This window comes from Triticum aestivum, chromosome 6D (genome assembly GCF_018294505.1).
Source record: "Triticum aestivum cultivar Chinese Spring chromosome 6D, IWGSC CS RefSeq v2.1, whole genome shotgun sequence".
Classification (NCBI taxonomy): Eukaryota; Viridiplantae; Streptophyta; class Magnoliopsida; order Poales; family Poaceae; genus Triticum; species Triticum aestivum.
This window is the reverse complement of record NC_057811.1, coordinates 79,480,860-79,502,229: the sequence shown is the minus strand read 5'-3', so window position 1 is coordinate 79,502,229 and position 21,370 is coordinate 79,480,860. Positions and strand designations below refer to the sequence as shown.

The following is a 21,370-nucleotide window of genomic DNA, read 5'->3' as shown; positions in this document are numbered from 1 at the left end:
ATATATTATTGGTTGCTTTTGTTTATGTCCAATTGGAAAAGTTGATCTTCTAAATTCATATGTTTAGCCTAAAGTACATAACTTGTGTTCCTCCCTAGTTCTTGCAAAGCCACCTAATCAAGCCTCACCTCATTTGTAGTTATAACATGTTCAGCTGAAAGCAAACTCCAAATAAAATTGGTTTACTATTAGTAACACATATACTTTTTTACCTTAGCTCTTTCTTTATTGTTCATTGAGCAGTTCAAATGCTTTGATTGCTTATCAGATAAGAGGTAAAAATATTCTTCATTCGTTTATTTTGTTAATTCAAAATTGCATTCAAATCCATTCTTTCTCATAACTTGAGAATATGTACAGCGCAGAGCAGAAAAGAAGGCAGATTTGAGGAGTTGTAGGGGCGGACCCACTTCCACTGATTTCTTGCGGGAAGGTTCTATAAGGGAAGAAGAATCAGAGCTGTGACCTGGTAACCTTGATTTATTTCGGATCGTCATTACGAGAGTAACAAAGAAAGAATAACGTAGATAGGAAGGAGCGGGCCGAGCCCCAAGGATAATGAATTGGTATGCCGGGTGCTTACTTGAGCAAGAAGCCAAGTCATTAATAATCAAAGAAAGGTGTGAGTGAACGAGCCCCACTTTCCGATTCAAATATGACTCCTTTCCACTTTCAACAAGTAGAGAAGTCCCCGCTAGGCTAGCAGTGGGTAACCAACATAGTGCCCCATTTGTTCCATGACATCCAATTAGTTCTCCTTGAATTCCAATCCAATCTCCCAATCAATGAGAAATAGACGGTCGGATGAGATCTCGAACGTTGTCCCTACCTACTGAGGAATCAAAAGTGTACGTAGAAAAAGAGAGTGTTGGAAATGCATCGAGGAGAACTTACCTTGTGAGTCACTACTCCGGCACTGGGCAGGAATACTACTAGCGAGGCTTATAGGCGGCTAGTTCTTAAAGAAATCTGTTAGCTATAACCAAGCCTATTGAATCTGGTACGCCCAAAGCACGAAACTAGATAGGTAGCCCTACCTACGACTAGAAAAGTATCGTATATTTTTCTTCCAGTAAATCTTCCACTCATTCCTTCCATTATGGAATATCATTTGGAGTGTATTTTCCCTCTCAAAAAAGGCTTCGCCCTCACTTCACTGAACTTATTGGAAATGCCTAGGACAGAGTTCATTCACTTGCCCAGCAGCCCTACTCCTCATAGTTGATCGGAATTTCTATCCCTGATTGACTCAATCAGGAAGAGGAAGACTTGATAAAAGATGAGCAGAAAGTAGTGATTACCTTTTTAAGTCAAGAAAAGAAAGGAAAGGGCTATTTATGAGTTTATGTAGATGAAGTTTCAGATTCTTGGATGAGCGGAACATCTTTGAGAAAAATCATCTCTACCCGGGTACATAGCTTCATTCAAACCATGGATCCACGAATTGTTGACTCGCTCTAGAAAAGAGCTTCGTAGTTGGTAGCTCTGAACTGATGATCGATATGGTTTCCTAGGATGAGAATTATGGTTTACTACTTGACAATAAGAAAGTTGTTTTTATCTTTTTTTCACTTTTTGAGGTGTTTTGCCTAGTCTGAATTTCCCCTTCTTCTAATTGATCAAGATGGATAGCAAAAAAGCATGAATAGGCCTACTGGGATGGAAGGAGAGAAGGACTGAACGAGAAAAGGAAATACCTCTTTGTTTACCTTCGAATGAATTGCTCAACTACTTAGGTAACGAAACGAAGCGTTCATCTACGATCTTTCTTAAAAAAAGATAGGACTGTACGGCAGTTCTCGTTAGTAGATTCGCAGAACAGAAGAAGAAGTTCACTCTAACTTGCGCACTACAAAAAGGCAGCCAACGACTTCGGACGTACTCCGTCTTTCGAGCCTCTGTTTAGCTTCAAAAGATAAGGCGCTAGTGCAACGAACGCTGCTTTGGTGCGTCCCACCCCAACTAACTAGTGCTTGACTTGACTTTCCCCCGCGCCCTATCCAATGAATAAGGAGAAGGCCGGCCTATCAATGACCGAGCAAGTATGATCTCCTTTATACTTACCTCAAACAACGAGCGAAGTCGAGATGTTGATGAGAAAGGGCCTTTCTTCAAGGCCAAAGAGTGCTCTTTGAAGGCTACTATGCATCCTTACGAATACAAGAGTGGTTTTTTGTTTTGTTTTGGGTATAGCAGGACTTGAACCTGCGACCATTAGGTTAAAAGCCCAATGCTCTACCAACTGAGCTATACACCCGATTTTACAAGAAGGCTTGGTGCGGAAAAGAAAAAAGGGCGGCCTGGCCCCTTTTCTTCTTATCATATCACAAGGGCGCGGCTCTGTATGGTATAGTACTGTGGAGCAAGTTTGGGAGTCCTTTCCACTCATTGAGGATTCTATCTAAAAAAGAAAGGTCAACGAGGGAGACTACTTTGAAGTCTGGGCTGAACAAACTACTTCTCCTGCTACCAAAACAGAGAAATAAGGAAATAAGATGGATTCGTCTAATAAAATACCCAATGCATGTAGTTGAAGAATTGTTGGATGAGTTATCTTGTGCTGTTTGGTTTACTAAGCTGGATATGAGAGCTGGTTACCATCAGATAAGATTACATGAAGCAGACGAATACAAAACGGCATTCAAGACCCACATCACTATGAATTTTAGGCTATTTGGGCTCACAAATGCACCACCCACCCTCCAGAGTGCTATGAACACAATTCTGGCTGAGCTGACTAGGGTTTGTGTACTTGTTTTTGTTGATGACATCTTAATCTATAGCAAATCCTTGCAAGATCATGTCACCCATTTGCAGCAAGTATTTGACCTTCTAAAGCAGAATCAACTATATGTGAAGTTGAATAAATGTTCATTTGCTCAACCATAGATAGAATACCCGGGTCATGTCATTAGTGGGCAAGGGGTGGCTACAGACTAAAAGAAGATCCTCACAGTGAAAGAGTGTCCTACTTCCAAGTCAAGCACATTAGAGTTTGGGCTTAGCAGGACAGGCGTTTCATTCATAGGAGCTTAGCTCATTTGACTTCTCAAAGACTTAAAATACCAATGTAGCACAAAGCTTTCCTTTCCTCAAGCTCATGGGATTACAATATACCATCCAATAAAAGGCTCAGAGAATAGGGCAGCTGATGCACCACTATCTAGATTACATGAGCCAGATGAACTCAAAGCCATTGCTTCCTGTCAACCACAATGGCTCACTGATATTGTTGCAGGGTACAGCAAAGACACATTCACCCAGAATTTACTATCTGAATTGGCAGTCCTAAGCACTCACAAGAATAGCAAATATTCATTGCATAATGGGGTCATTCGATATAGAGGAAGAGTATGGGTTGGTGCAAACTTCTAAATGAAAAAAGCATCTTGCAAGCACTTCATGCCAGTGGTATTGGTGCCCACTATGGCATTACGGCTACTTATCACCGCATCAAGGCACTATTTGCTTGGACATGAATATTTCAATCAGTGGAATCTTTTGTCAACACGTGTCAAATCTGTCAGCAAGCTAAGGTAGAACATTAAAAACTCCCTGGCCTCTTCGATCCTCTACCCATTCCTGATGAAGCATGGTCCATTATCAGCATTGACTTCATCACTGGATTACCAAAATCCCATTACTATGATTCAATTCAGGTGGTGCACGAGACAAGCCAAACAAACAGAAACCAAATTAATACCGAAGAACACAAGCTGTGGGCCGTAAAGTGGAAACGGTTGCAGGGCAAAGTTGTCCCCCTTTGCCACTAAGACTTGAATCTTTAACCATCGGAATACCCGGTACTCTCTCTACCAAACAGGCAAGATAGTCTTATCTTGAACTCTGTCCCTTCTCTAATGATTGATAGGTTTAGTGCCTAGTAGTAAGGGTATTTTGTGGTCTATTGTCCTCCTAGGAGGTCACTCTGTAGGCTCATCAAACAATTAACTGAATCCATTCAAGACCGGTTGCAGGGCAGACAGACCATTGACTTGACATGACCGTAATACATACATAATAGGAAGGATAAGCTATAAGATAGAGATCCGGATTGTTGTGCTCCAGAATAAAGAAGAATACCATCTTGTCTAATCAAATACAAATACCATCTTATTGATTTAGTCAGCTTGCATCAACACATAAGATGTGATATGAGTAGTGGGAAATAAACTCTTCTTTGATCACTTGAAACATAGTAGAAAGCATCCAAAACAGAATGAAATGTTGTTCAAAAGAAGAAGCTACCTGGCCCAACCACTACACTATTTTTCCTAATGTGTGACTACCCATATTAGTTTCAACATCTTCCATTTCCAAGTTTTCAGTGCCTTTTTCTTATAGTATACAAAATAGGATTCTGGGTTGCTCTTCATTTCGTTCAATTTATCCCCTTGCTTTTCAACATATATATATATATATTAACCCGCCTTGTTTACCTATTTCTTCTAAAATTCACATGACTCATTGAAACCAACTTTCCCCTTCCTACATTTTATCTCTATAGCAGTTATCCTATATAATGATTTCTTTTTGGTCGCTACTCTCCTAACCGACGAGTCAGAGTGGATACGAATGTCCATTCACCCTACCACCCATCTTCCTTCTAGCTTCCTTGATCAATGACAAGTAAAGATCCCGGAAAAGATCCAAGGGAGTACAATACACTTTATATTCACGTCTTGAATAACGAGGGGGGTAAAGAAGAAAGTCCGATTTCTCTCTCCTTTGCGGATATGCCCTTATTCAGCTCTTGAAAGAAAGAGAGATAGAAAGAGAGAATGATGAAACTCAACTAGACGGCAGTTCCTCTTGTTCAAACCTCTCTTGCCGAGTCTTCTCCTCATAGCGAGTTTCGCTCTCGCTTCACGTGTCCTAAACATAAAAAAAGTAAGAATTGATTGTGAAAGACAAGTGTTTCATTCCCCTCCCTAATCGTTGAAATTCAAACTTTCCGCTAGCTCCTCCTTTGTTTGGATTATATCCCTTCCTTGGGGATTTACTATCCAAAGTAAATCTTTCCAGTTTCAAATGCTACTATTTCTTCGTGGGCAGAAAGTCCAAAATCCTCTTTTTCCGGTACCCCTTACTCTTTTCTCCTGTCGTCCTACTTTCACTTCTACGGACCTTCTATCCATAACAAGTTCCAAGATTGGTGAATCGATGTGGGAATAGATAAAACAATTTTTGAGTACACAGTATAACTGTGTAGCTCATCCAAAAGATCATCAATGACCGGTATCGGGTATTTCTTTTTTACGGTTTGCGCATTGAGTTGCCTATAATCCATAGGCGCCACGAACCTTCTTTCTTCTTGTAAATAAGAGACGGTGAGGCATGAACTAGGTTCTAGAGTACCATTCTAGAGTAACTCCTTGATTATGGCTTCAATTTCATCCGGTGGTGTGAATACCTATAAGGCCTTTGATTCACTGGTTGACTATCGTGAGGTGAATCCGATGGTCACATGGTCTTTTAGGAGGGAGGGTAGTGGGTTCTAAGAACACATCAGAGCAAGAGGACCTAACCTACTTGAGTCCTCTTCTACATCTTGAGTACTTCCCACTCCAATGGATCTAGTTTTTAGAATAGCTTTGGTCCGGCCATGTAGAGCACTCATAGAGGTCCGGCTTCACGTCAGTAATCTACCACACCCATGCTATTATTCAGTAGAGTCCCCACTCGCCAACCGCGATGTCTTGGTTGAGAGGCCCCACCTACCCATCTTCCCACAGTTTCACTGAGGTAGTACCATCCCCAATTCGCCACTTCTTGTGTTGATGTACTAAGAAATTGGTTGAGGCAATCGACTTCAATCAGAGGAAGCACTTGTGCATATCAACTTAGGATATCCCCTCCGTTCTACACCAGATTATGCACTCACCTCTGGTATAATATAGGAAAGGAAGACGCCCTTTCAGTGCACGCCAAAGCAGCTTTGCCTAGAAGGCTTCAAAATACACTACTAGGGGCCTCATTCTCAGTAGGCCTTCACAAAGCGGTTTGCGCACCTTGGACCAGCTGGACAGATGTTCCGGCCTTTCTCCTATTAAATGCATCTGCCACCTTATTTTCCATTTACCCCTAATATTCTGCCTTTGAAAGTCAAAACTCACACTTGCTCATCTTAGCATGTAGTTGATTCCGCAGAAAAAGTGTTAGCTGCAAGTGATGTTGACGCTCCTTCAGTGTTTTACTATCAAGAAGTATATCATCAAACCAACACAAATCTTCTGGGCTTGAACACATCATTCATGAGTGCTTGAAACATTGCAGGAGCATTTGTAAGCCCGCATCACATTGAATTCATAGTTACAGGGTTCTGAATGAAGTTTTGGGTTTGTCTTCCTCTCTCATCCTGATCTGATGATAGCCAGATCTTAAGTCAATCTTGCTGTAATATTTAGCACCACTCATCCAATAGGGCATCTATGTGCCGGAATTGGGTATTTCTTCTTTACTGTACTGGCATTCAGCTGCCTGGTTTCAATGCACATCCTCCATGTCTCATCCTTCTTCTTCACTAACAACACGAGTGAAGCAAAGGGGCTAGTAGAGGATTGTATCAGTGAATTCTTCAGCAATTACTCAATTCTCAATCTCGGCCTTTTGCAGATGTGAGTATCCGTATGGCTTCAGATGTTTGGGCTCAGTACCTTCGGGGGTATATAGTGATCATGGATTCTTTTTTTGTAAGGACTTAGGTTCTTGAAACACCTACTCTTAAGAGTTCAGTAGGGTTGAAATTGGATCAGAGATCAGAGATGTTAGGTTTACTGAGTTGACCATGCACCATTGAGCCATCATGCAGAACTAAGCTTGTTTTGATTTAGTAGCAATCAGATCTTCTCCTTCCACCTGGTACAACTTTCCTCCTCCCCTCTTGATTCCTTCCAGCACCACTTAAACACTGCGGAAAGGGTTTTGACCAGCTAGTCAGATTGCCCCATTACGGGTGTGTTACGCCAGAAAGTTCCTCAATCCTTTGCCTGTTCCCGAGCGAGTCAGTCCCATTTCGATGACGAACGACACGGTGTGTGCCTCCATAGAGCTTCCCATTTGACATTTCTCCATCGCGAGAGATTCTGTCCAGCCACAGGTTCCCCAGTGGTACGTCCGGGGTCGGTTCAATTAGTGCGCTATCAGTCCAGTACCATTAGCTCTCCAAGGGTCGCAATCCATTCTTTTCGGGCAAGCCAGTTCAGTTCCTTTCTGGTAGCAAGAGATCCCATATCAGATTAAGTAAAGGGATTACCTCTAGCGCATATCGAAGAGTTGGAGACTTCCTGCCACTATAGAAAAAGTCGTTGATGGATCAATTTCTGTAGGTGGGTCTCAACTCAGATCGAGAGATTCGGATTTGCCGATGAAGAGTACTGCCTTGGAGGGGTAGGGGTTGTAGGGGAAGAACCAACCTTTTGTAGGTAGCAAAACATCTCACTCAGTAACTAAACTAGAGTTCGATCTTTTATGTTTGTGTTGTCTTTTTGCATTTTTGTTTCGATCCGACATCAGATCTGAGTTATTGTTCACTGACTATATCTTAGACCATTGCGATCTCTTTCTTTCACTTGGTTTTTCTTCCTTCCCTTCGGTACTCCTTAACTCGGAGATACTCCTTCGGTACTACTTGGCTACTACTTGAACAGATGGGTTTAGTCCCTTCCTTCGGGCAATGTGTTCTCCGGGTACCACCGGCTTACCACCGGGTTGAAAGAAATCCCTTACTATTAGGACATAGTGTTCGGTACGACTTAAGGCTACTGGATTGACTTTCTTTAATGTTGCATATGCTTTCAACTATTTCATAGCCTCTCGTCCCAAGCAAACGTCGAGAGCAGGGTGTTGAGCCAAAAAGTAAAATCCATAGAGTTGGGGACTAAAGAGACTCTTGTTTTACAGCCAACCATGAAGAGAAGAGAGTCTCAGAGTAGATTCGGTAATGTTGAGTCAATCTAGTATGGAAAATTCCTCGCTGTGCACTCACCTTTTGCATGCCTCTGCTTCATCTGCAGATCGGATTCCTTCCCCAGAGTTCTTACTTATAGGCTTTATAGCCAAGCAATAGAATAGCTGCTTCTTCTAAAGCGGATTAGAGTGCGACGACCAAAGCTATGGAGCAGCCTCTACCGCTTTCCCTACTGTTCTGGTTGAACTAGGGCTTTGGCTGAGCGACCACCTTCTTCCAGTATTCTTAGCTTACTGTCTGCTTCCTGCCTGATCGGTGCTGACTGACTATTCTTGCTTGTCTTGGGCCTGCTCTAGTTTTGGTCCTGCTAACTAAGGTCGAATTTCGTGACTTGATGAAGAGGAAGCCGAGTATATTTGGTCTTGAAGAGTCAGGCCAATTCAACCGCTTGCTCCTGCCCAACTCAGTCTCAGTCGTACCATAATGCGCCTGGACTCAACACTTTTCTTGCTCCAAGACCACCCTCTAGCCCTCATGTAAAATAGATGACAAAATTGTAAACAATCATAGAATGATTTAAGCTGAGGAACATAGAGGTCTCTCCAACAATTTTAGTCATATACCTCTGCAATAGTGTTGAAATCACACGCCACTAAGCAGTTTTTTAAACCAAGTGGTCTAGCCGCTGCTTCATTTCATATAGCGGTAATGCTTTCTCTTTCTTAGCGCTCCACCCCGCAGAGAACTCTGGTTGCGTTTTGGTTGGCTTTCTCTTTTTTTCGATTTTCTCTGACTTGACTCAGCTTGACCTACTTGACTCAGCGGTTAGAGTATCGCTTTCATACGACAGCAGTCATTGGTTCAAATCCAATAGTAGGTAACGCCAGCCGAAACCCCCGCTTTTGCCAGCATGACAGCAAGCACAGACTGGCATCAAGGAGTAGAATGACCAAACCATCGGTTGCTTCCACTTGTTTGTTGCCTTCTTCGACCGCCAGACAAGGTACCCCCCTCTTTTTCTCTTGTGAACCTACGTTGAGCTTGGGACAACCCGCGACTAGCATAGGATATTTCAAAAGCGCCAGGATCCATCCTTCTTACGAACCAAGAGCACTGGAGAAGCGAAGGGGCTCGTGCTGCGACGAACAATGCCATTGCTCATCATCTCACAGATTTGCTTCTCAATCTCTGTTTTCTGGTGGGGTGCATATCTATATGGCCGGACATTGACTGGCACTGCACCTGGCACCAACGGAATTTGGTGGTCACAGGCACGACGAGGGGGTAATTCCTTTGGCTCCCGAAACAAAGGATCAAACTCCTATAGCAGTTCTTGAACAGCTGGAGGTGTCTGCTCTGTAGGATCAGCATCCAGAGTAATTGCTTGCAGATCATGCTCCTGGTGAATCTGACGCACTTGCACACACTGGCTAACAGCACCCCGTTTCAGCAATCCTTGCAGCTTACGGACAGAGATTGGACGGCAGGAAGGATTATCTTGAATGCCATTGAGAGTGTTGCAGCGCCCTTTGTGCGTGAATTTCATACGACGATGACGCCAATGTACCCACATCGGGCTATGGTCTTCGAACCGCTCTTGCCCTCCCCTTTCACTTCCATAGTGGTCTTCTTTGGCCGGCCCACTCATTTCTCTCAAGCTTTCTGAGAAGAGAGAATCCGATTCAAGATGTCTCGAATTCAGCCTTTCCTTCATGTTCGTGCTTTAAGTCAGTTCGTACTTTTCAGTATATAAGAGAATGATTGAACTCGCGTTGAAAGCTAGTAAACAACGGTTGATAGAGACTCATAAGAGGGAGAGCGGTAGCAAAAATGAGATCTTTCGTCTAGACAGAAGAGAGATCCTTTCCTTCCTTTCTATAGGAAATGACTGATGTTGCTAAGTCACCTTCCAATTCTTTTTGTATGGCTCGCTTGCATCCGATTGATCGATCCCTAGTCACTGATTGCATGCATGAGTTCTTTGATTCACTACTGACTTCTTCTGTGGAGCCGAGTTCGCCGACTGAGACTACTTGAAAAGAATTTTCGACCAACCGATCTCACGACGATGAGTCACCCACATACTTAACAAAAAATGCAAATAGAAGAGCAAGTAAATCAAGCTCAATTACAACTCACTCTGATCAAATAGCACTCAGGTATAGGATTTCCAGCGGAAAGGTAGCCTTGCTCGCTTCTTTACCCTTGTACGCACAAATCTAGCTCATTGCAGCACTTTCGAGTTCGGTTACTTAAGTACAGAGATTGGAATAACTTAGCACGGGAAGTCCCATATCTTGTCTTAGCCTCGCCTCAGATATTCCTCATAACGAGATCAGAATGAAATAGAATGGAATCACAAGTCTTAGCTAGATCAGGGCTACCACGTTCCCTCAGACGAAAAAGAAAAGAATACTAGACCTGTTGGACTCGCAAAGTAGGATCAGGCTTTTTCTACTAGAAACAGAGGAAAGCGAAAACTAAGTCAAAGGGGGAAGAGCTGTTTATGAGCATTTTAAGGCCGGTTGACAACATCCAATGTCTCCCACGAGGGTGCCTGAAACTCCAGTTTTTCTAGGCAGAGGTAGGTATTTATATATTTAACACATTTTAGTTTGTAGGAAGATTCCCCGCTCTGAATTTTTTTCTATTTGGAGCTTCTTCCAAAGATGTTGGGATTCTAGTTTCAATTGGATGTGTCCCGGTAAGATCGTTAACGACTGATATACTGCCTGAGACAGGGCATGCTCTCCCCTCCGCGTATCGAGAGAAAGAAACAACTTCCTGATTCCAGTTTCTTTCATTTATACCTATGATATCCACGCTAAAGATGAAAACTTTTGCAGTTCATATCAGCCTGAATGAGGAAGTAGAGTCAGTTTCGTCCATAAACTGGGCCGAAGATCTGACAGAGGTTGACTTGCTGGCTTGTGAGTTGCCAGCTCCGTAGTTGATAGCTAACCACAGGATAGTGACAGCCAATATTCCTATTCCTGCTTGTGTGCTTGTTTGCTATTCTTCATGTTCCTGTTACGAGACGACCTCGGCTCAAGCTAACCCCACACCGAAAGTCGTCAAGCAGTCTTGGGCTCCATCAATCAGTGAGGAGGAAGCCAAAACCTGTTGGAGTTCCCCGCCATCACCTCGCCTAGATCCGGAGGTTCATACCCTCCTGTAGCAGAGATGTAAGTCGCAAAGGCTACTTGCCTGCCGAGGGGGGAGAACTGCCTAGTATCAAATTCACAAAGCAACACATTTACTAGTTGACATCTTTTTTTCTCGTTTTCATCGAAAAGGAGAGTCAGAGACCCGAGGATTCACTCATTTTGCTCCGTGAGTGAATCTACACTAAATATTTTCATCGCACTAACTAATAGCTAGCCACCTCACGGATCACTTTATTATGTGCAGCTAAAGCGGGGTGTGTGCATTGTTCAACTAGAGCCGAGGAGGACATTTGAAATCTCTAAAAAAAAACTTATATTTAGGAACGGAGGGAGTACAAAATATGCATGCACGCATCGTCAACGATTATATACGTTGATGGACGCTTGGTCGGGATAGCTACTCCCTTCTCCGTTTGAACATGCTTGGCCTTAATTAACCCTGTGAGCTGTTCGCTTCCAGGCTCCGATGTCATACTGATGTTGATGCTGGCCTTTTGTTCTGTTCATGCTGTACGTACCTGTAGGCTGTAGCTGAGCTGGCCTAGATTATCTTGAGCTCAAATGCAATGGGTAACGATGGAGAGCAGGCGCCGATGACCCGCAGGGTAGGTTGGCGTACAACTTAGTTTTTTTTGTTGAGAAATTGGCGTACAACTTAGGGAGCTCCTGTTCAGCGCTTTATGCGCCCGTTTGGCATACTGGCGCTCACGTGAAGTTCATTTTGGGCCGGCCCAATTAGCACAAATCGATTGCTGGCTTGATCGCTCGACGAAAAACAAAAATCCCTCGCTTATTCGATTCTCGCGGGAAATTAAAACGGAGAACAGGGAATCGATCTCCGGAAAACCAGGTCAACAGTCTCAAGCGTTAACCACTAGACCAAGCTAAACTTTGTTGGCAACTATGAGGAAACAACTCTATTTGATCCCTTCTTTCAGTACAGCATTAACATATAATAGTATTGAATTATTTTCATAAAGAAAACATAAATTTGAAAAATAATTCACAAATACCACGAATTTTTAAAAAAATCAAAAAATTGAAAAGATTCATACAAATTGAAGAAAGTTCACGAAAATGGAAAAGGTTCATGAATTTGAAGAAAAAAAGTTCATGAATTTGAAAAAGCACAATCAAGAAAGTTCATCAATTTGAAAAACATTCATAGATTAGAAAATATTTCGTCTATTTTTAATTAAAAAAATTATGAATTCGAAAAAAATTCTTCGGACTTTGTAAAAATGTTCACAGATTTGAAAACAGTTCAATCATTTAGATTAAAGAAAGATCACGAATTTGAAAAAGAGTTCATCAATTTTTTAAAAAAGTTCATGGTTCTGAAAAAAGTTCAAAAGTTTTCATAAAAAAACCCGAAATCAAAATTGTTCATGGATTTTAAAGAAAATGTTCACAAAACTTCAAAAAGTATCACCGACTTTAAAAAAAGTTCATTGAATTTGAAAAAGAGTTCACAAATTTAGAAAAAATTCAGCAATTTAAAAAAGTTCACAAACTTTAAAAAGGTTCATCGAATTTGAAAAAGTCCATCAAATTTGTAAAAGCAATCATCATATTTGAAAAAAGGTTAAATTAATTTAAAAAAGTTCATTGAATATGCAAAAATTTCATCGGATTTGAAAATTTTTCATTGATTTTTTGAAAAGTTCATATAATTTGAAAATATGTTCAAAAATTGGGAAAGTTCATGAATTCGAATAAAATTTCATGTGTTTTGGAAAAAGGTTCATCGATTTTGAAGAAAAAGTTAATGAATTTGAAAAGAATCCACGCATTGTACGAAAAAGAAAAAGGAGAAAGAAAGAAGAAAGAAAACCAAATAAAAACGTCTAAAAAAGCTCACGAATGGAAGAAAATAAATAAAAGGAACAAAAATCAATTTGTTCAGATCAGGTATGATAGCGTAGTGGTTTGCGCTCTTTCGTACGTACGCAGAGATCACGGGTTCAATGCCTGTGTTCTGCGCATTTTTTTGGGAGTTTACTCAAAATCAAATCGTATATGGGCGGGCCCAGTTAAGAGCGCCTTCAGCGCCAGTTAACGAAATGCACGTTAAGGAATGCTGAAGGCACCGAATAGGAAATGCCTACAACTTAGTACTATTCTAGCCGGAAAACCAACACTTCCACCCATGTGGGCCATCATACTTTCTTTATGGACTTCTTATCATCAGGCCCAACTTCCGTGGTAGCACACGCATATACATGTTTGTTTGTCTCAAAAAAAAATACAGGTTTGTTAATACTCACTGCAACTCTTAATTTCGTTTCATCCCACCTCGCCGGCACACGCCGTGGAGTTGGCCCAAGAAGCCATAAAAAGAGAGGAAGGGCAAAGTTTCAAATCATACCTTTCTCGGCCTTTTGACTAAGATCAAATATAGCATCTGTTCTTATCAGTTTAATATTTGATATGTGGGCCAAGTGCCCACAATGGTATTAAATTTATTTTTAAGGGGAAGGGTCCACTTGTTATTAGGGCCTTCAAGTGTCGTCCGGGCGTTGCACTACAGCCTAGACCTGGCACACCCCAACCAAATCAAACCCAAGAATTCCCCTTTGCTGGAAAAATAATTTGCTTGAAACAATGCTTCCAGCCTGAGATCAAAGGCAATGCAGCACAGTAAATCTATGCTGATGGTGAGGACATGTTTGGCAGTGTTCTATGTCAATCAGAGCGAGCAGTTCACACAAGTTCGTACTCTGCCGGCACCGGCGACAGCTCTCCGCAGTCATCCGCCATGCGCGCCTCTTCCGTGGCGCCCATCAGGTCCTGCACCAGCTCCGCCATCGCCGGCCGGAACTCGGGCTCCCGCTGCACATAGGCAAACTCCATTACGACAACGCAGCAGCCCAAGCAAACGAGAAACCAGAGACGATCGAGCTTCAGTTACCTGCACGCATCTGCTGATGATGTCCGCGAACCGTGACAGGGACCTGACCGGCACCGGCGTGCCCCGGAGGCGCGGGTCGGCCATCCGGCGCAGAGCGCTGAGGTCGTGCAGCCGCGCGCCAGCCCACGGCACCAGCAGCCTCTCCCCTCGCGGCCGCGCATTGTCGTAGGGCCTGCGCCCCGTCAGGAGCTGCAGCATCACCACACCGAAGCAGTACACGTCGCGGCCTGTGGCCGCCTCCGTCGTTGTGGCTTCTTCCGGCGGGCCGAGGTAGCTCAGTGCGTCGTCGTGCCAGTCCGTAGTAGCTCCTGATACTGAAGGTGGCGCGAACGGGGCGAGGCCGCACCCGGACACGCGCACCCGCGCCTCGCCATCGACAAGGACATGCTCCGGCCTGAAATGCCCGTGGACAACGGCGACATGTCCCTCCCGGCCGTCGCCCCCGTCATGGAGGTACTCGAGAGCCTTGGCGGCCTCGAGGGCCACGGCGATCCGAGCTTCCCACAGGAACTTGTTGCCGGGATCGGCAGCGTCGCTGCTGCCGCGATGGATCATGTCGTCCAATGTGTGTTCGCTGAAATGTTTGTACACGAGCAGCCTCTGTCCGTGCTCCACGCAGCAACCCACAAGCTCTTCTATGTTGGGGTGTCGAAGGTCGGCGATGGTCCGAACATTCTCCAGAAACTCGTCAGTAGCCATTTTCGTAGCCGTGTGGCAAAGCTTCAGCACCACAAACTATGTGATCATGGGAAGATGATGTCAATAACACCACAAAGTTTCCAACAGGAAAAAGAGATAGTACTCTACTACTATAAAGAAACTGAATACGGCACAATTAGGAATGAAAGTTCTACATTCAGTTCAATTTACCTTGCATTCTGGGCGCTCTGCTAGATAGATTTTGCCAAACCGAGTTTCTCGCAGAAAGTTCTCATCGCTGAAGTTGTTGGTGCACTGTTGCAGAGATGCAACAGTGAAGAAATTGAAGGAGACCCTCGAGGGTTTGCTTTCTTCTGAGCCCCACTGAACATTCTTATCTGAAACAATACTTGACATGTTGTAGTTCTTGAGAGGTGTATGTGCCGATAAACCCGCCACCTTTGTGCAATCTCCCGGAGTGTTCCCCACAATGTCATTTGCAGCAACTTCAATGATCAAAACAGCAATGGGCATTTATATCAGAATAAGTAGGTTCTTAATTTTCAGGATAAATTTTCAGCACTGTTTTTCATGTACCTGTACTGTGTTGTTTGTCAGGGTAGGCAGGTGCACCTAGCTTAGGAGGCTTCCTTGTCCAGATTGCCACGCTCCTCACAATTGCCCTCAGGTGCCCTTCCCGAGTGGACATCTCCTGCCGCCGTCTCGAGGTTACGAACATGGTCACAACGACGGCAATGGTTAATAAACTGGCAGCAAGAATGCTGAATCCGGCAGCCTTTGCCGGAGACACCTTGTTGGCGTGCCTCCGGAGACCACCACCGTGTGTAGTGCCCTGTAGAGTAACTGCGGGAATTACAGTAATGTGAGGATCTGCAGCTGGAGAAGGAGACGACGTTGCCGGAGTCGGAGAGGAACCAGGGATCGGAATGGTGAAATGGTTGCCGTTTCTTCTGCAGAAAATTCAGGCAAGATTATTGATTTGTTAGGCAGGCAGTAGTTAGCCAAGCTCTTTTGGTTCTTGAATCTCGATAAGAGAGGATGGAGTTCTTACAGAAATTTTGGGATGTTGAGCATCTTCTCTGGGATTGATCCTGCGAACTGATTGTTCTCCACATTCCTGTAAACGTTCACAGAATCAAGATTCAGGAATGGGCATGCGAGAAATGCAGTCAGACCTTTGTTTCATGGAAATGTTTTTTCCCTCTCAACAACACGCAGGATTTTGCACGTTATCTCGTCAAGGAGTAATGTGACCATTATTTCACAGAATGAGCTAAGGAGGTATCTGTGTAAATTGGTAAAGCAATTACAGGTCTTTCAGGGGAAGATCACGCAGCACATCGAGTGTCCCGGTTAGCCTGTTGTTCTGCACATGCCTGCAGCACATTGCAAATTCAGAAAAAAAAATGCATTTAACCACAAACTACCAGGAAGAGAGTATCACTGCATAGTACTCCTTCCGTCCCAAAATAAGTGTCTCAACTTTGTACTAGCTCTAATATAAATTTGTACTAAGCTCAAGACACTTATTTTGGGACGGAGGGAGTACTAATTAGGAAGCATAATACTCAGCTACCCACAGTGCCGAAAGGGATTTGAGCGTTGCCATTGACTGCGGCAGCTCACCGCCGAGGTTGTTTGATGACAGGTCCCTGCATGAACATAATCCAAAAACAATGTCAATAAATAAACTGAAGTGGTAGTGGACAGAAAGTAGAACTGAAATATGATGTAAATTCACAAACAATCTTGTAATAGCAGTGAGCTTTCCGAGTGCCTCGCTCAGCTTCCCTTCTAGACGCACGCCTTTGAGTACTCTGTCAGGTTCAACAAAAAGCTTTTCTGTGAATTGGATAATGCATGAAGCTCGGCATGGTACCAGAGATTATGAAAGAACCGCTAACATTTCAGTTATGTTGGGGCCGAGGCACTGCACCCCTTGCCACGCCTCCTCGCAAGGGTCTCCTCCCGAAGCAGCCCAGCCACGGAGGTCCGGCGAGCCCAGTGATGCGTACAGCTCGTTCACAGCATCAACTGCACCAGCAAAATAAGAGGAAAAAAAATGGACTTAGCAATTAGCATACATGCATTGCACTGCAAGACTCAGAAAAGTTTTCCAGATTCTTCTCACCGTCTTGCTGGTTGGTGTAGGAAGGGGCAAAGAACGGGATGGGGAACGGGAACACCAGCGAATGCGAATGCTCGAGCAAGCAGAAGGCGAGCCATAGGAGCATCCACATCTGCACTCTTCCTTGCATTGGCTCCATGGATGGATCTTGATTCAAGGTGCAACACTGGCGGCAACAACAAGCAAGAAGATGATAATTAGCAGCTACAGAGCCAGGCAAGCATATATACATAAAAGAGTGGCTGTGTGGATTTTCTTAAGCACCAGCATGCAGTATAGTATTATATGATGAGTTTCTGGTCACCTACCTGTTGACTCACTCGGTGGTTGGCAACTTGTGTCAATGGGTCACTCCTTTTCTTGCGTTTCTTGAGACATCCTCTGCAAGTTATCCCTTGCAAACGAAATCAGACAAGCATGACTGGGGAGAAGTTCTAGTGCTGCTCAGCCTTACAGGAAATTGTTCTCAATCAAAAAACATGCCCAACTGGATAAGAGGGCATATGTGTGAGATCAACAAGGAAAAGTAGGGTGTCTCGCTTACAAGATGAGGATAGCTGAATGTTATAGGATGAAGCATGAAGCATGTTTTTTCTTTTTTCCAGAAGCCTCAAAAATCAAAATGTGACTTGAACATGACAAGATAAATGTTGCTTTCCTGATTCTGAAAAGGCACCCAACAAAACATTAACTCGGACACTGGAAACAGCATGGGCAACAACAACCTGTAACAAATCATCAGATGCTTAAAAGCAAGATGATGCATGAGCATGCTGAGCAGAGCATGATGTGGCTGCAAACATGGCCAGGTTAAGGACTGAACAAGGATAAACAGACAATGTCATGCTTCCAGTACAAAAGTACAGTACAACACTCATTACAGATAGAGTTCAACAAATTCAGCTTGTTTACAACATGTCTTTGCTTAAAAAAGCCTAATACAACCATAGAAAATACATGATGGCTAATTCTTAATGAATAATACCAAGGCTTGAGTGCTATATCCAGTGAGCATATTTCTCAGCACCATCATGCCCATCCTCCATTTCATCAAAGGCATCAGATACATGGCCCAAGTACAAGAACCCCAAAAGCAAAGCGAGTTGATCCCTGCAGATATATTCAATTAAAACTCATAACACGCAAGTCATCTAAATGCAACAGAAATATGCTTCCATAGTTTCACAGTAATGTCTTTCATGCGAAATTGAAAAAACAGTACAGTTTCAAACTAAATGTACATAAGCTGCTCTTTCATGCTTTCAAATGTTCCATAGCCATCATGTATTCTTATTTCAGTTAGGAAGCAGTATACAACAACAATAGTAGCAGGAACTTAAGATGTGAATGGTAAATTAAAGCCGTTCCAAAAATGTGAATGGCCCTCAAACATTAACTGATGAGCATAATATGCAAATTTGGTGGGATAGAGATGCCTTTCCTGCTATGTAATGAATTTGTTTTCTTTGACTGGCAGGTTGCATGACAACTATTGAACAGGACAGAAATAAATCATGACCACCTTTAATGGCTAGATATGTTCTCAAAATAGCATGAAACATTAACTCTCAGCATGCACAATTAGGACAGCAAAGCATGCCAAAAATTAAAATACATGGTTAATGGGGGAAGTTTCCCTCCCTTAACTATATGTTGTTTTTCTCTAATAGAAATCGACGAGGAAGCTCGCTGTTCCAAAACAAAAACTGTATGTTGTTTAGGCAGAAGTGAGGCACCCTGCGGAGGCCACGCCTCGAGCACGGATGCCTGAGCTCATTGGCATGTGCACTAACCAACCGGCCACTGCTCTGTTCTTAAAACTAGACCAACTAGGATTTGCCCTGTGGCATTTTAATTAAGAAGAAACAACCCAGATCAGCACAAGCAATTTCGACGCTGTCCAAGAACTTCTCAAGAGCAAAGAAAAAGGGTCCAGGCCAGATTGAGAGACATGGATGGACCAAGCCAAGTGAGGGATTTGTAAAACTCAACGTAGATGCCTCTTTTTCTGAGGACAGTGGTTCAGGGGGTTCAGGTGCAATCTTACACGATGCTTCTGGATCCTTCATTGCAGCATCATGTAGCGACATTCGGTTCGTTGAGGACGCGGCGACGGCGGAAGCCCGAGGGCTCCGAGACGGCCTCATTCTGGCAAACGACATGGGCTGCAACAAACTGGTGATTGAGGCCGACTGTATGGAAGTGATCCAAGTGATGCAATCTAGAGGCAACTCGCTTGGACCGGCAGCAGCTATTTATGAGGAGTGCGCTTTTATTTGTCGTAATTTTGTTTCAGTTAGTTTTCAACACTGCCCTAAGGAAGCCAATATGGCGGCTAATATGTTAGCTACTATGTCGGAGGACTCGCGAACCATTGTATGGCAGTCCGAGCCTCCGGGTTTTTTGTTAGACATTTTGTCAGAAGATGTAGCCCTTTTTGCTCATGAAATATAAACCGCCATGAGGGCATTTCCCTCAAAAAAAAAAGAAGAAACAACCCAGTCACACCTTGCGGAGCCCGTGGCTCGAACGCGGGTGGCGGGCTGGGCACGCAGCCGGACGCGCGCCACTAGCCAACTGGCCAACACACAGTTCCCAAAGCGCGCCAAATATAAACAAAATAAACTTACCACTTCATCATATACTCGGTTTTGACAATGACAGGGGGAAGCCAAAGTAGCAGTGAACATCTTCTTTATGGAAGAATTGCCTCCTCCTCCTACAAACCTTAGTAAGTTCAGAAGTCTTGACATCCAATGCAAAATAATCTACATTCCAGTCAGTCGTCAACAAGCTCATAGGGGAGCCTTCAACAATGTCGAGCTGATCTTCTGTAGTGGCTCCAAGGAATAAGAATCCCTCAGCTGCGCCCACAGTGAAATAGTCATACTTGCTGGGCAACGGGATAATATTCTCCAGTTGCCATTCCTTGGAAGACTGGCCATTATTTTGCTGAGCGGTATGATAGAGATCAAAAGAGCCATTTGGAGTGTGATCACCGACGAGAGAAAACATCTCAAGGGCTCCTTCTCTACCCACAACAATGCGAGGCAGACTTCTACTCTGGCCAGGCCGGCATCGGGATGGCACATAGATGTCGAGAATGTCTTCGTGCTGGCCAGGCAGACATCTGAGGTTCATATGGTAGCCAGTACGATCATCGACAGTGCAAAATTCCATTTTCCTTGTGTCCAACACAAGCAGCTTGTCGTTAAAAGTCGATGTTGAGTAGTAGGAGCCGCGCGCGCAGTCAAAACAGGACACGCCACGGTATTCGCAACCTCTGAAGTTTTGCCATATCTGTGGCTGGCTGCCCAAAGAGCTCCAGCTGACAGTTGCGGCTATGCACCATTCTCCTGTGACGGAAGAGAATAGAAATGCAACCAGATTGGTTGTATAGTTAGCCAAGCATATCACCTTGAACAGTGTCTCATCCTCATCCTCGGCAATGTGCATGAGTAAGGAATTGGTTCGTACAGGGCCTTTCTCCTGGAGTTCCAGGTTCTCCGGAACGGGTGGAAGCAGCGCGTAGCGACGAAACACGTGCCACGGGATCGCAGACGGCAAGGTTTCTGAAGGCCTCCCAAAATTGCCCGTCTTCGAGAAGGACACGGCCACGGGACCCACACGTGCCCCTCGCCGTGTTTGGGGACGAAGGAGTAGGTGAAATCGGCCGCGTCGGCGAGGGCACGGGCGAGCGGGGCGGAGGGGTGGGGCGCCTGGGCGGGGTGGAAGCCGCCTTCGTCACCCACGAACCCCAGGAGCGGCGGCGGGTGGCGTTTGCGATAGCTGCGGAGGAAGGAGCGCTCGGTGATGATGCGGCGGAAGGAGGCGCGGGCGGTGCAGGCGCGGGCGGTGCAGGCGCGGGCGAGCTCCGCCGGCGTGGGCAGGCGGAGGAATATCTCCTCCAGGAGCTCGTCGCCGAGGTCTGTGAGCAACGGCGTCTGAGTCCGGTGTTCGGCGACTGACGCCGCCGTCGAGGCCATGGCGGGCAGCCAATCGACGGCCGCCGTAGTCAGAGTTGGATCTCAGGGGACGGGGTAGTGTGCGGTGCGCTGCGAGCGTGGTTAGGGTTTTCGTCGGAGATGGCAGTGCCGCCGCAGTTTTTAGCTATTTTTTTTAAATAATACATTTTTTTAATTAAATTACAGAAATAATACGTCAAAAATATTATTTTCAAAAATAATACACCGTCGGCCCGCTGCAGGCCGACTGGGCCTAATCGGCCCACGGCAGGCCGATCGGCTAGCAGCAGGCCGACTGCAGGCCCGGCTGGCACGCGGCGGCCTCTGGTTGGTCGGGCCACGTCGCGAGGGGGAGGGATTGGGCTGTCGGCGTGGTGCGCCCCTGTCGGCCTACCGCACGTCGATCGGCCAGCTGCTGGCCGACAAGGTGCTGCCACCTGACGCAACTGGCCGGCCCGTGCCTTATCCTCCCCTTCCTCCCTTCTTGTTCTCCCCTTGCTCGCTTCTTCTTCTGTTCTCTGTGTTCTTACCTTCTCCTCTCTCTACAGAAAAATTCCACCCATTTATACACCTAAATGAGCAAGATTTTCGCGATTTTGGCACCGTGAATGGGTTCAACTCATTTAGGGC

General features: G+C 44.7%; 1 protein-coding gene and 2 non-coding genes across 4 annotated transcripts; 1 reads left to right on the top strand and 2 right to left on the bottom strand.

Moving 5' to 3' along the window:
- Positions 1 to 2,184: 2,184 nt before the first annotated feature.
- Positions 2,185 to 2,257, bottom strand: TRNAK-UUU (transfer RNA lysine (anticodon UUU)). Its single transcript has one exon. It is a non-coding gene; the product is annotated as a tRNA-Lys (tRNA).
- Positions 2,258 to 13,440: 11,183 nt separating this feature from the next.
- Positions 13,441 to 13,627, top strand: LOC123146465 (U2 spliceosomal RNA). Its single transcript, XR_006472736.1, has one exon. It is a non-coding gene; the product is annotated as a U2 spliceosomal RNA (small nuclear RNA).
- LOC123141148 (protein STRUBBELIG-like) lies at positions 13,473 to 16,995 on the bottom strand. 2 transcript variants are annotated; one of them, XM_044560372.1, is made up of 9 exons: positions 16,779 to 16,995; positions 16,552 to 16,681; positions 16,393 to 16,464; positions 16,228 to 16,299; positions 15,958 to 16,023; positions 15,699 to 15,764; positions 15,224 to 15,597; positions 14,858 to 15,132; positions 13,473 to 14,722 (listed from the first exon to the last, which is right to left on the bottom strand). In XM_044560372.1, the coding sequence occupies exons 1-9, from the start codon at positions 16,912 to 16,914 to the stop codon at positions 13,826 to 13,828; spliced, it is 2,088 nt and encodes a 695-aa protein (XP_044416307.1). In that variant the 5' UTR covers positions 16,915 to 16,995; the 3' UTR covers positions 13,473 to 13,825. The 2 variants fall into 2 exon arrangements, with proteins under 2 accessions (XP_044416307.1, XP_044416306.1); XM_044560371.1 differs by having other exon boundaries at positions 16,228 to 16,464.
- Positions 16,996 to 21,370: the final 4,375 nt, after the last annotated feature.